The sequence below is a fragment of the Centroberyx gerrardi genome, chromosome 13 (assembly GCF_048128805.1).
Source record: "Centroberyx gerrardi isolate f3 chromosome 13, fCenGer3.hap1.cur.20231027, whole genome shotgun sequence".
Taxonomy (NCBI): domain Eukaryota; kingdom Metazoa; phylum Chordata; class Actinopteri; order Beryciformes; family Berycidae; genus Centroberyx; species Centroberyx gerrardi.
In genome coordinates, this window is record NC_136009.1 from 5,795,234 (window position 1) to 5,810,447 (window position 15,214).

The 15,214-nt window shown below is 40.1% G+C and overlaps 1 protein-coding gene across 1 annotated transcript; it reads left to right on the forward strand.

Annotated features, from left to right (window-relative positions):
• The first annotated feature begins 1,345 nt into the window (after nt 1-1,345).
• On the forward strand, nt 1,346-15,034 carry LOC139917815 (LIM/homeobox protein Lhx8-like). Its single transcript, XM_071907013.2, has 8 exons — nt 1,346-1,534; nt 3,776-3,931; nt 4,829-4,950; nt 7,093-7,313; nt 12,067-12,173; nt 13,213-13,308; nt 13,520-13,700; nt 13,786-15,034. Exons 1-8 carry the CDS (start codon nt 1,508-1,510, stop codon nt 13,860-13,862), a joined length of 987 nt encoding a protein of 328 aa, XP_071763114.2. The 5' UTR covers nt 1,346-1,507; the 3' UTR covers nt 13,863-15,034.
• Nucleotides 15,035-15,214: the final 180 nt, after the last annotated feature.

Here is a 15,214-nt window from a genome sequence, read left to right on the forward strand (position 1 = left end):
TAATAGATTGAAATCCTGGGGAAAAAATGGGAAATTTTGAAAATAAATAAATAAATGTGACCCTGGGTGTCACTGTTGTCTGTTGCTGAGCGTGTTACCCTTCAACACCGTTCCAAAAATGTCTCGAGTATCACCACCCCTAACTGAAAAAAACTGAATTCCACTCCGACTCAGGAAATCAAACCCAGAAAACGGTGTTGTTCTAATTTACTCTGACTGGGTTTGAGGCATTAAGGCAACAAGTTTGGCTGTGTGTAGGTGGACTAAATTCCCCGGTGAGTGCTGCCAGTCAGACGGTGTGGATGTCTGGATAAATAGAATTCAGTCCCCTAACACGACCTGCGCTGCGTTTCCCAGCTCCCCTGTGGGAAGAGAGGAAAAGATGAGGAATACTGATAATGTCAATCTGGCCTAACTGAATCCAAAATGCCTCTTATAGAAAGGATTTGTAAAAACTGTGGATTTTTTATGTATATAGATGTCCAAATATTTGAAGCACTGGCAGTTTAAGAGAGCGGTGGAGAATGTGATGTAACTCTGTACTCTGAAAACTTCATTCAAAATGTGCCATAAAAGAAAGGACTTCCTTTTAAAATCATGATTTTTATAATTATTTTCCACCTTCATGAATTTGAAATGCTGCATGAGTGGATTTCCACAGGAACCGAAAATCTGATTTGATGTGACCCCAATCTGATGTTTTTTTTCCATCCATGTTGAACTGACAATTAAAAGATTAGTTTTGGGTCAAAATAAAAATCTTCATCCCATGACAGCTCATAGGATTCAATGTTTCCTCGTTGGCTTCATTTACACAAGAACAAAAAGAAAATTCTGACTTTTTATTCTTTCAGATCTTGGGCCACATTTATAAAACTGATATCATAAGGTCATTTCAAAGAGTATGATTGGAAAAAAATGAAAATCATATCATTCGTACCTCGGATGGTTTGTGTGTGTGTGTGTGTGCGCCCCAGATTAGTCTGTATAATTGTGGATAATTGGGATTTCCTGATCTTACTGTGTAATGTCCACAATAATATTTGACTAGGTAATGTTGCCCTGTGTGTGTGTGTGTGTGTGTGTGTGTGTGTTGAATTGTGAGAATGAGGGCCCTACTATATCAAACCCCCTAATATTTTGGCCATTCATGCAGAGAAAAAAAGGGAAAAGAAGCAGAACGGGCCATGCTTCCTTTTATCCTAACAATAACATTTCATCCCCCCGCTGACATGATGCTGCGGCGGGCGGGTCCAGTCCATCTGAGTGGGAGGTGCAGCCAGGAAGCATATAGGCAGCTTTAAACGACACGAAAAAAAAGTTGTGTCTTATTTTGTCAGACGTGAAGAAAGCCTTCAGTAGAGCAGAGGGCAGAGCTGAGGCGAGTAGGTTGACACTGGACTAAAAACAAGTTCAAATCCCCAGTCTGCTGCTTGTGGAATAAACCGACCAGAGCCAACATCTGGCTTTGGGATGCGTCGGAGGAGCGGGCAGATGCTCGGTGACAATGTTTAACTCCGTCTGCCTCAGCACGGTGAGTAACAAGGTCACGAAATAGTAACGGATAGGCTAATATAGGTGAATGAGAACTTATGGTGTAGGCTATTTAGTGTTTCATGAGGGCTGGTTTGCGTCGAAGTTTTATTTCTTTTTCTCGGAGCTGCAACTCTGCTGTCATTTTAGAGATTTAAACCGTTTCTGTGGTATCTCCCATTAGGCTACAGTGAGTTTACAAAGGCTCGAGGCTAGGCTATAGCACGCAAGATAAACAACACCGAGTCCTACTTTACAACGTCTAAACTTGAAAAGCATTTTAGGCTACTAAAAAAAAAACAAAAAAAAAAACTTTAGCCTATAGGCTATTTGTAACGGCTGTTGGCTTCAACGTTACTTGCGTATTGCTGTCACACACCATGGTGTTTGTTAAATGGAAGCTGTGTAGCCCCAGGAGAGACGGCTTCTTTTTCATTTGTTGCCCAAAACACAACGATGCTACACTTTAAAGCCAAACAGACCTTTCTGTCCACACGCCACAGGGGATGTGGAATTGCACAATTACCACAGACAGCAACTTTACCGGCCTATTAGGCTAGGCCTATGTACCTATTTTGAAAATAAGCTCCATCCACATGATGGTTGGCCCTCGTAAGGGAACACCCCTACCCGTCTCCCCATCTGATATAGTATTATCTTTTTTTGTTTTCGTTTTTAGATATTATTTAATTTAGAAATGAATAACTAGTGATGTTGGTAAATAGCCTACAACGGTTCGTCCATTAATATTCCCTCCTAAGTCGATGAATATCATGTGGCAAACATCCACCATCTATTTTATTTTCATAAAATCATTATTTTATGAATTTAGCCTACCCCATAAATATTTCTGTCCGCCAAAAAAGGTGGGTAAACTCTATTCCGCTAATAAAAAGGTGGGTTAACCTGAGTTTAAATGGGTTAACCCTCCACTACATCTCTGTGCATAAGTGACACTAATACACAGATAACAGAGTGAAACCTTTGATCAGATTCGTCAGTCTCATACATTTTCTTAACTTCTAATGAAGTATATAATAGACTTATAGGCCTAATATAATAATAATAGCCATTCCGTTCTCTGATATGGACAGGTCTCCCCAAACTCCATTCAACAACCTTGTAATGTAATGTGGCCTTATAGTCAAACGCACACACTTTAACATGACTGAAGAAGACCTTTTGTAAATAGTTAGGGTCTATTCTTCAATTCGGCATGCATCCGATACAGGTGAAACTCACCTGTATCTGGCTCACGGCTCGTGATCATGTGCGCGTAGCTACATGGCTCGAGACAATTAGACAGAATCACTTGCAGCTGTGAGCGCGTGAGGGGGGGGGGGTCCGTCTGTCAGAAAGTAGGATTACTGTTTGCTAATTACAGAAATGCAGAAAATTGAATTTGTGAATGGCAAAATCGGTGAATTAGCCTACAGGATTCCATAATTATTTAATATATCTGTCGGATATGTCAGAATAGGCCGAGGCAGGCAAAAATATAGGCCCTGATAAAAGCACAAACATAGGCATATAAGAAAAGTTTCCGCGAATATTTCGTTTTGGCAAGAGAACCTTCGTTAGGGAGTAGCCTATAGGTCAGTCTCCGTGGTTGTTATGGAAATATGAAGTGGACGTTGGCCTACTGAAGACCTTCGTGGTCATTTTGGCTCCCTCGTCACTCTGGACCCCTCACTGACTGCCTCACCATGTCGGAGGGAGGACGGAGGCCGGCCGAGGCTGTCCTGTTTGAACCTCTAGAGGAAATTATTTCAGACGACACAGTAGGTATTTTTAACATTGCATTAAGGTTATTTTCTTAAGAGGTTCATAGCCTATAACGCGTCAAAGCAGAGGGCAGAATAGCCGAAGCTGAAATAGCTACGTGTAGGCTAGACATTGCGCACTCAAAAAATAAGAATCCAAACATGAAAACATTTGCCTTAGTTTGCTCCTATAGACAGTCTTCCCCCGAACAAATAAACAACATGCTACTACAATTAGCTTATAACCGTTTTACACTGCGGACATTTTGACACATATTTCGGAGTCTCTGAATATATTTTTTTATCCCAAATAGTTTCGTTAACAGCCACCTCAAAACGGGCCAACTATCTTTACGATGGAGACGTTGTAGGCCTATGCCATGGATATTTTTAAAGTCAAAACAACTTCTTTCTACATTTTCTGTCACATTGGAGTTTTGTATGGTTAGACATTGTTAGACTAATATGCCTCTTGACAGGGTTCCTCTGGGCCTGATGATCTTTTCGAGGAGGACTCGTGTTCTCCGTCCTCCCCCCTCTCCTCGTCCTCCTCCGTCCCGGCTGTGGCCTCCCTGCAGGGGAAAACCCTGTGCACCTCCTGCGGCCTGGAGATAGTGGACAGATACCTCCTCAAGGTCAGAATCACGCTAAAATATTATGGACTACACTGCAAAAATATCAAGCTTAACAAGTCATTTCGTCTTTCAGCACGCAGTCTTAAAATATTCGATTAATATTATATTTTCTTCAAAGAAGTGAAAACAATCAGCCAAATGGATGAGATAATTTCACTTGTTTTCAATGTGTAACGGCTCGCTTGTTTGAAGCTGGTTTTATTTTCTTTAGTCGAGTGTCATTTTCTTGGCACTAGTTAAGTGATCTTTTTAAAAAAAAATTTTTTTTTTTTTTTTTTTTTAAGATAGCCTACTGACACTTTCTTGTAAATTCCCAAAACAAACAAGTGGAATTATCTCACCATTTTGGCGGATTGTTTTTCACTTGTTTTAAGGTAACTATCATTTTAAGAATGAATTAGAAGACATTACTGAAGGCGGACATCTTTTGCAGTGGCTAGAATGCTCCACAAATTAACTGTATGTGAATTTGATATGTTCAGGTTGAACTATTTTATTTCATAAATTATTTCATTAGTTCAGGGCATGAAACTAACTAGGCTACTTCATCAATTGCTCACAGTGATTAGTGGTTTCAGAATTTCACAGACTAGGTTCATTTAATTTCTTGGTTGCATAACAGAAGTAGTTTTTAGAACAGATTAAGACTGCCAAAGCAGCTAATAAGATTTACAGATTTTCCATGCCAACATTTACTAGAATTTGTAGGCTAATTTCAAACTCAAATTACTTTACATCCAAATACAATTAATTTCATTTGAAAGAATTATAGCCTATAGGACAACAATTTGAATAGTCTCTTAATCACCTACCATTATCAACCAATATTTGATTTGAAAGACTTGTAAAATGATAACACACACAGAATATTTTTTTCATCTCTACTTTGTTCCTCAGGTGAACAACTTGTGCTGGCACGTTCGTTGCCTCTCGTGCAGTGTGTGTCAGACGTCACTGGGGCGGCACGTGAGCTGCTACATCAAAGACAAACAGGTTTTCTGCAAACTCGACTACTTCAGGTAAAACTAACGCCATTTCATAGCTACTAATTAATTCTACATTTAAAATGTCACTGGATTGTGTTAAATTTTAAAATGAAAACGAAAATTCACAGAATAAGTGCAACTTAAACAAGACAGAATAGACTAAATATGTCAAGCTCAGTGGTTACACCAAGTCTCACGGCAGCACTATTAAATACTACAAATACTACAACACAAACAAAAAGAAAATGTTAAATGCCTTGTTTTTTTCTTATTTTTTGCTGAAGAGTTTTGTGGCATTTTGATCTGTAAGCCTGTGTTAGGCTACAAATTTGATTCTTCTGTCTTCAAATTCTTTTGAAAAAGAGTGAAATGATTTGATTCACTTTTGGCAAGTGAAAGATATGAAATTATGACCATATATTAAATGCTAAAATTGAATATGATAGTTAAAAAAAAATATGGTTTAAAAAAGTAAATCTGAAGACTTAGGTATGTGGTGAAACAGTCATTTATTGAATCCATAAATATATTGCCTGTTCCTTTGACAATTATGATTGAAGAGTTAGATTCCAAAAATGCAACAGTGTGCATGTATTTGCAAGAAAAGAAGTTAGATGACTTGATTCATGATTTTAAGAATATAATTATCCTAATGTCAAAAAAGGCAAAGGTCTTAAAGGATAAGGCTGGTGTTTTTTAATGCATTGCTTACCGTCAACAAATCCTATGAAAATAACAAAATCAGCAATGATTTTGTTTTGTAGCCGGTGCCCAATAAAGCCATGTCCCAGCAGCCATAGAACTCCATTGTATTAAAAAACAATTAAAAACACGTCAAAGAGCCATGCCGTTGCTCTGGCAGCATATTTCATCATCACGATGCATCGGCCAGCCGACTTTTTCCTCAAACAACTTAATAAGCCGGCTGTAAACACTTTGCGATCTCAGGAAAGTAGTTCCATAGCACCGAAAATAGTCCCCAGCGTAATGAAGAATTTGTTCCCATTTGATTTGGTAATAACTACAATAGCTTGACTTTTGGTGGTAACAGTTAGCGATTTAAAACATGTGAAACTATGTCTTTGTGAGCTGTATTTCAAGGTTTTTAGCTTACAATTGGAGCCAATTACTTCCGGGTTGAGGCTAAAAACGGTCCGTGGGAAGTCAGAAAGTAACGGGAGTAGAGCAAACGCATTGTTGATTTTGATATTTTCATAGGTTTTGTTGACGGTAAGCAATGTATTAAAAAACACCGGACTTATCCTTAAGATTATAAAACAAGACACTCATTTTATAAATACATTTGTCATTTTTTGACACTTTTTATTTATTTATTTATTTATTTTGTTTACATTTTACACATTTAGCTGACACTCATACCCAGAAGAACTTGTGCACTGTAGCTGTGAAGGTCTTGATACACAGTATATGTATGTATGTATATATATGTCTGACCTCACCAAGAGTAAACTGGGTGTCTCACCTTGGGACCCAGATTCATCAAAGCATATTATTGCAGTGATATTCCTGAGATAGGCATTGTGGGTGGCTGACTGCTCAGGAACTCAAATGATAAAAACTGAAAACAATAAATGTTATTAGAGTCAAGCATTACCTTTTAAACCAGATTTTAATTGTTAACCAAATTAATCAAAAATCCTAACCCTCAATTTATAGACACCAACAACCTTAGTCACACAATTTGTCATGTACAATTATGCTGTTTATACCACAGGCACGCTTCTTCCATCCCATTGGCATTTTTTGTCATCTAAAATGTGTCAGTGCTTAGTCTTTAAATCATTCAGCCCTCCATCTCTATCTCTAAATATATCAAACCTGACAATGTTTTCAGGTGGAGATGGGCAATAATACTTGCCTGAAAGACAGATGCAGTGTGACAAATGGGTAAAAATCAATAATAGATTACACAGTGAAACAAAATTATCATGAAAATGTTAGTTTGTCATAATGGTTGGCAAATCTGTCCCAGAGGACCTTCTTCTCCCTTCTCTTTTTCAGTAGGTACAGGACCTGTTTTACCCACAGTGGTCACAGCATCTCAATTTTTGATTTATTGCTTGACTAAATATCACTGAAATAAAACCTAACTAAACATAACTTTATATACTTCCCCTCGCTCCTCCTTTCCTCCCCTCTTCCTCTCTCCTTCAGGAGGTATGGGACCCGCTGTGCCCGCTGTGGCCGTAATATCCATTCCAGTGACTGGGTGCGTCGGGCGCGAGGCAGCACCTTCCACCTGGCTTGTTTCTCCTGCACCTCTTGCAAGCGGCAGCTGGCCACTGGGGAGGAATGTGGACTGCTGGAAGGCAGGGTCTTCTGCCGGCCACACTACGACATTATGATGGAGAATATCAAACGTGCCCAGGAAAACGGTGAGTGGAGGGATGGGATGAATCACAGGATAAATGGATTAGTAGATGGGTAGATAGCTGGTAAGGGGTAGGTTGGATAATTAGAATCAATAAATTAAATGTAAAAAGTAAAAACAAGAAGACGGCACAAGATAAAAATAAGAATGGGGTAAAACATAAGTAAAAATAAGATAAGACATCTCATAAAAGCAAGTCTCCATGTTTGGCCTTTGAAATTTAGAAATGATGTTAGATGATGTCAGTGTTGATTCTCATGATCTGTGATATGGAAACAAATGCATACACCGGACTGAACAAAATTTCAATGTCAGTGCATTATACATGCCACTACTATGTGAAAATGATATGATTACAACATATAAGCTTGCATTGCATACGGAAACACAATAGATTATTAAAAAAAAATAAAGCTGTGATACAGCCAATGATGGATCGCTCTGCAGGGCAAACAACAGTATCATGAGGGGTGTCATCAAATGCACCCAGAATCTTGAGTGGGTGGATGCCTATATTGATGGGGTGAATGAATGGATAGACAGTAAGTAAACGCACCTTTCAAAACCCGGGTTGCAAAGTGCTTCACAGAATATACAGAACATACTGACATTACAGACAATAACGTCAGTGAAAAGCTAACATGAAAAAAAATAGTTTTGAAATGTTTTAAAACAAACAACTATTTGCTGAAGAATCTTAAAAGCAATTCAGAAATGACTTGTCATCCAGTGCAGTGAAGCCAGTATTGGAGTAATGTGAACCCTGCGTGAGGTCTTTGTAAGAAACCTCACAGCTGCATTTTGGACTAATTCTAATCTGCCTCTGGTGGCTTTACTGGGGCATGTGAACAAGGAAAAGCATGAACTAATATTTACAAATCTTCGAAAGATGGTATGTAATATACTTAAGCAATATTTCACATTTGGAAAAAGCAGGACTGCATCAATGTTTTAACACAATTATCAAATATAAAATTAGAATCAATGATGATTCCCAAACTTGTAGATACTGACTTCATGTTGGGGATCAGGGAGCCAAGGCACTCTTTCATTATGTTTTAGGATTGAGGCCAATAACAAGTGCGTGAAGTTGGACAATGTTTAGGGCCATCCAATCCTTAATTGCAGCCAGGCATTGATGCAGGGTAGCAACTTTAGTGAAATCATTGGGTTTTACAGAGAGATAAAGTTGCATATCATCAGTAATTCAAATGGTCTGAGAGAACATCCGGCCTCTGTGATAGCCCCTGCCTCTGTATTCCGGCTCATAAAAATCTCAACGCTCCCGTCAGGCCTCAACCAATCAGGCGAGCTCTCTGCGAGTTGGTGTCCCTACTGCCTGTCAATCCGTTTTTCTAATATGTGATTTTATTTTGCATCACAGGGTTACTACTCTTCTCATTAGATATTGCATCCCATAGCAAATGTTATGGAATTTGTGCCATGCATTGACACCCAATTTAGAAAGAGACCAACTACAGTTTTCTCCTTGCTGGTATTTCTGGCAACCTGCACATTTCAGGGAGAGATTGGAGATGTATTCGGCATTTCACAACCCTCCATGAGTCATGTTACGCCCACAGTCTAGGATGCCATCGTTTCTGTCTTCCCAAATTACATTGTTTCCATACAATAAAGATCAAAAGGGACTTTTATGCTGTTGGCAGATTTCCGAATATCATTGGAGCAATCGATTGTGCACATGCACTGAACATACAGGTAATTTGCGATGCGCATTTGGCACTGCTGAATATTGTTGCAAGGTGACTGGGAGAACTCGTGACATGCATTGTGCAGAATTGCTCCATGGGTCGTCGCCTCTGTGGTGGAGGATGGTTGGCTTATTGGTAAGTGCCGCTTGGTTGGAGTACTGCTACTGAAGAACACTGAATAGGACTTAAAGTGTTTATGTTCTCCGCATGAGACGGGGGTAATCCACTGCAGCCATGGTTAATGACACCTCTAACCACTCCCAGGACAACGCAAGAAATTACAACCAGGCTCATGCGCACCCAAGGTCTACTGTTGAGCATACAAAAGGCCTGCTGAAATATCAATATTGTGCTTGTGTAGTACAGGTAGCACACTGCAGTATCGGCCAGGAAAGGTCTGCTGCATTGTGCTAGCCTAGCACTAATGTGCTTCATAACGTTGCCATCAAGCACGGTGTCCCACTGCAGCATCCCATTGGACCCAAGGGCCCCATGACTAATTCACCGGAACATCCACCTGAAAATGATGTCATTAGGACAAGAGCTGCTATCATAGAACACTTAGAGGTTTGGCCCAAGAAAGTCATTGGCATACATGTCAAAGCAGAGGTGCAATTTAGTTTTCTATTTGAGGTAACTGAATGACTGTCAAAGTGCCACAATGGTGAGCAGTCAACTTTTATTGTGCGCAAATGAGATGCTGAAGAAATAAATGTTTGTTTAAGAGATTCACTAATTAAGGTATTACACATATGGCTCAATTTCTCTTATTTCAGTTACTACACTGAACAAAAATATAAACGCAACACTTTTATTTATGCTCCCATTTTTCATGAGTTGAAATAAAAGATCTAAGACTTTTTCTATGCACACAAAAGGCTTATTTCTCTCAAATTTTGATCACAAATTTGTTTAAATCCGTGTTAGTGAGCACTTCTCCTTTGCCAAGATAATCCATCCACCTGACAGGTGTGGCATATCAAGATGCTAAAAGGCCACTCTAAAATGTGCAGTTTTATCTTGAAAAAAGACATTTATTAGGCACTGAACTATGGATCTCACATGACTAGGGCTACAGATACGCATTTTTTGAAAACCAGTCAGTATCTGGTGTGACCACCATTTGCCTCATGCAGTGCGACACATCTCCTTCGCATAGAGTTGATCAGGTTGTTGATTGTGGCCTGTGGAGTGTCGGTCCACTCCTCTTCAATGGCTGTGCGAAGTTGCTGGATATTGGCAGGAATCGGAACACGCTGTCGTACACGCCGATCCAGAGCATCCCAAACATGCTCAATGGGTGACATGTCTGGTGAGTATGCAGGCCGTGCAAGAACTGGGATGTTTTCAGCTTCCAGGAATTGTGTACAGATCCTTGCAACACGGGGCCGTTATCATGCTGCAACATGAGCTCTGGTGGACATTCCTGCAGTCAGCATGCCAATTGCACGCTCCCTCAAAACTTGTGACATCTGTGGCATTGTGTTGTGTGATAAAAACTGCACATTTTAGAGTGGCCTTTTATTGTGACCAGCCCAAGGCACACCTGTGCAATAATCATGCTGTTTAATCAGCATCTTGATATGCCACACCTGTCAGGTGGATGGATTATCTTGGCAAAGGAGAAGTGCTCACTAACACGGATTTAAACAAATTTGTGAACAAAATTTGAGAGAAATAAGCCTTTTGTGTGCATAGAAAAAGTCTTCGATCTTTTATTTCAACTCATGAAAAATGGGAGCATAAACAAAAGTGTTGCGTTTATATTTTTGTTCAGTGTACTTCATTAAGATCTTGTTTTTTTTCAGGACCAAGTCAGTCAGCACCCTCGTTTGCCAGTGTCTTACAGATGTTGACACCCCTTGGTGCTGGATGGCCATGGGAGTCAACAAATTCACGGTGTTGTCTGCGGAGTAAAGTGTAGAGAAATTGTCGTCTTTTTTGTCATTTCTATTTGTGAAAGTGTGGAACTAGAAAACACTAATCTGTAAATATTTTTTTCATCTAAATAAAATGATTTGCTTGAGAAATGCGCTTTGGTTCTTTACCATAAGGTTGTTTTTCTGAAGCGTCAATTTCTGATGAGGGAGGGAGGATGTTGTCAGGGTAACCATCAGGGATGATAACAGATAGTGCCATGTCTCCAATGATATTGCAAATCAGTCCCATTTTGTGCCCCACCAGTTGCACTGTCTTACCTGTGAGCGACAATTTTCTTAAACAGGTGAGGGCAGAGGGTTGCCCTATGACACTGTGGTGGACAATATCAAACACAGACGGGGAAAATGCTGAGAATGGACGTATGTGATTAGCAGCAGACTCAGACTAAGCTAGGATGAGTGAGTGAATGAGTAACAGGCTAGAGGACAGGTAAACTAAAACCTCTTTATGGATAATGGAGTGGATTTGTAAAGTGTGTGGGTGGGTGGGAGGGAAAGGGGGGCAAAGGGAGGTGTTCACTTGCTGTGGTGAACAAGGCTTCCTGAAGCTTTGGCACCAAATGAAGGAAACGTGGCTTCTGGTTTACCTGGTAGGCTTAAATATGAACACAAACTGTCCATCTGCTGCCATAGATAAATCATGTTTCAATTGCCCTGCTGCTAAATGCATAGGCTGAGAAGATTGCAAGCTTCCCTCATATCCCACTTCTGTTTCTTAAAATCTGTATATCTTTAAAGCCTGAGGATGGCAGACCTATCAAGACACTGCAGTATTTAGACAGTGCAACTGACACTGCACTGTCTAAACATTGGAAAAACCATCCTGTAAATCCTGTGTGTATTCATCTGTTTGGATTCAAATAGTGTGTGTGTTGAGGGGAACACTTTATTAACCAAAAACTAATTTGTACTGCTAGTTGCAAAGTAGCTTGTCAGCTTGTAGCAAGTGTTACCCATTGGTTTCAATGGGGAGTACTAATGACGGCAGCTGTATGACGTGTGAAATGTTAACCCCATAATAGGCCAAATGGTGAAAAAAGTAAAATACTAAACTGCAAAATGTCAAGGTATCCCTGAAACATATCCTGTGTGTGTTGTCTTCCAGAGAAAGCGAAAGCTGAAGAAGCGGTGACATCAGACAAAGACAGTTCCAGCACCATGCCCAGACCTGCCAAGAGGGCCAGGACCAGCTTCACTGTTGACCAGTTACAGGTACTACCACTGTGTGTGTGCGTGTGTGTGTGCGTGTGTGTGTGCGTGCGCGCGTCGCAACAAGAGTAAATGTGTATGTGAGCAAATGATTATGCTGACCAATACGAGGGGGAAAAAAACATCTCTTATACTGGAGAATATGTTTAGAGATGTTTCAGAATAATCTTGTTTTTTTAATTGTTATTGAATTGTCCCAACAGATGTATTTGTACATGTAGATGATATCCATTCAAAATAAATTTGGCAGAAATTTATTTTGGACATAATTGCAGTAATAAACATGTGAAAAATGGTCCGCAACTCCCAACAAAATGGCCCACCACATGTAGACCACCATAGGCTCCCTCAGGCTCTGAGGAATACACAGTCGAAACGCGTATGCATTGCTCTGCAAAATAAATAGATATTGAAATTCTACAAGTGGTGGACCATTTTGTTGGGAGTTGCAGACCATTTTTCACATGTTTATGACTCTACCCTGGGACCAGCACCCCAACCTAACAATCTAAGAAAGGCTGCTAGTAGCACCAGCAGTTTATTTCTAAATAATTGCAGTAATGTTGTTAACAATGCATAGAAGTGTTGGTGTGGTGACATACAGCTAAGAATTTTGAGTTGTTGAGAAGCAGCAATAATAACCCTGCCCATAGTACAACCTGGACAACTCTTATCAATACACAATGGGTCGCACTCAACAAAAAAAGTCTTTCAATAGAGGATCACTTCATTCCCATTGCAGACAAAATGTTTTCAGCCCTCTGGCTTTCATCAGTATCTGGATGATGTTGCTCCTCCCTCTTTAATAGAAAGGATCCCAGGTAACACAAGAGTGAATACATCTGTGTTACCTGGGGTCCTCTATTAAAGACTATTAAAGTGCAACCCCATTTTTTCAATACTATATTCTGTAGTCAGGATATCACACTGGCCAGTCTAAGTGCAGTTGTCTCCTTAAGATATGAATTGTTATAATAGGTCATAACGTGAAGCTTGCTTAACACCTCAATAACCATATAAACTTCCACCTCAACATTTCCAGGTGATGCAGACCCAGTTTGCTAAGGACAACAACCCAGACGCCCAGACTCTCCAGAAACTGGCAGAGAGGACTGGCCTCAGCCGCAGAGTTATTCAGGTAGGCCGGCTGCTGCTACACCGCTCCTCCTGATAGTAGGGTTTTTTTTGTTCCATGCACAAATAATTCTTATTTTGTGATATCTGAAAGGGAGAAGACAGGTATCATGGAACCAGCAGGTGCCACGCACGAGTGGTGAAGTGGGAAATGTCACTTTCAAGACCAATTCAACTAACCATCCCTTCCCTTCTCTGCTCTCCCGCCTTTTCAGGTTTGGTTTCAGAACTGCCGAGCACGTCAAAAGAAGCACATCAGCCCACATCTTGTTTCCTCTACAATGATGACATCGCTTCCTCCTGGCCAGCTGACGCCACCTCTGATGGAGGATCTGCAATACACAAACTACGTTTCCCCAGACACACCCCTTCTCACTACATTGACCTATATGGATGGTAAGAGAAACACACACCTCATTACCCTGAGCATGGTTATGGCCAGTATGCTCAAACTTATAAATGTTCTTTTTTCCTCCCACAGTCCAAACTTCAAACCCACTGTTGCTCCAGCCCCTCATATCCCACTCGATGACACAACTGCCAGTCAGCCACACCTGAGCCACAGCCCTCCTCTGGAGAACCGAGGCTGACGATTGGCTGAGAGTTCGAGGGGCAGATGAAGAGCAAATCATCTTGATGTAAAAACATCCCTACGAGGACTGGATGAGTTTGATTCATAAACTGTCCGGCATAAAACGGCACTGAATTTGTTTAGTTTACAGAACGGGGCAATTGAATGAATTGATCGGCTTTTCACTGCCTCTGGTGTGTGAGCAAAAACCCCAGAATCAACCTGTCAAGTCACTGAATTGATCTCATTCAGTCCTACAAGGATTTACAGATGACTACGTTTTGACAGTTGTAAATGTTAAGTAAAATATAGATGTATATGAAGTGAAACTGTTTTGTTAATATTATAGTATCTATATTGGTTATGAATTTCTAGACATTTAATTTATTTGGAGACTATGATGTGATGAGGCACTTTGTTGGAAGATAACAATGTACTGATTGAGTATAGCTTTGGTTTCGTGAATGAGATGTTTTGTTTTTGCATCTAGATGTCTTTGAGAATGATAGAGATGTGTAAACTTCGAGGTTCACTGTTAGGGTTTTCACAGGCTCAATTTATTTGATTGACACAGATCAAATGTTGAAAATCCAGCCTTTGTGTCACAGATCTGACCACCTTGTGTCTGTCTAAACATGGAGAAACCAGAATGTTTTTTTTCCCCCTCATGTTTAGACAACTATGAAAAGATCAGATGTGTGTCACTGTATCCGATAAAGTTCAGGTTTTTTTGTTTCTCTTCCTGTGGAAAAACTAGATAGAAAATGCAGGATGGGGCAATACTGCTAATTAAAATTGGGGATATGGTACATGCACAGTGGGATCCTCTATGACTTTTGTTTCTTGCTGTCTTGTGAACAAGATATCATAAACTACAATGCATGTATAGTAATCACTACCTTCCTGAATTCTCCTTCCTGCAGTCTCAAAGGCTGTCATTTTCAACACATCCATGTGTCTAATTTGGGACAACACATCTTGAGATACTATTCAACAGTGCATGTGTTAAACATTCCGAGTAATACATGCGGACAAAAAGCAATACAGTGTGTAATTAATTTGTGCCTTAGCTGACACTACAAGCCATGTATGAACTGCACACTGGGAGTAGAGCGGCTTTCATTGGATGTTGAGATATTGGAAAATAAACACAGGTGGTGGTTGCACCTCAAAACTTGGTTTTATTTCTTGTCAAAGTTCACTATCCCAATCCTTAATGGCTTTTCTCCTAACTTCCATTGTCCTCTCCAAAGATAGTGGAAAACAAGATCATGCAAATCCAAAACCCCTCGTAGATAACACAGGCCCCATTGATTTCACCAGATGGTTCAGAGCACAG

What these genes read in the sequence shown, in the direction of transcription:
- LOC139917815 (XM_071907013.2), top strand. Translation starts at nt 1,508, where the DNA reads ATGTTTAACTCCGTCTGCCTCAGCACG. An exon ending in CAAACGTGCCCAGGAAAACG is followed by an intron (nt 7,314 to 12,066) that starts GTGAGTGGAGGG and finishes GTTGTCTTCCAG; the next exon opens with AGAAAGCGAAAGCTGAAGAA. An exon ending in TACATTGACCTATATGGATG is followed by an intron (nt 13,701 to 13,785) that starts GTAAGAGAAACA and finishes TTCCTCCCACAG; the next exon opens with TCCAAACTTCAAACCCACTG.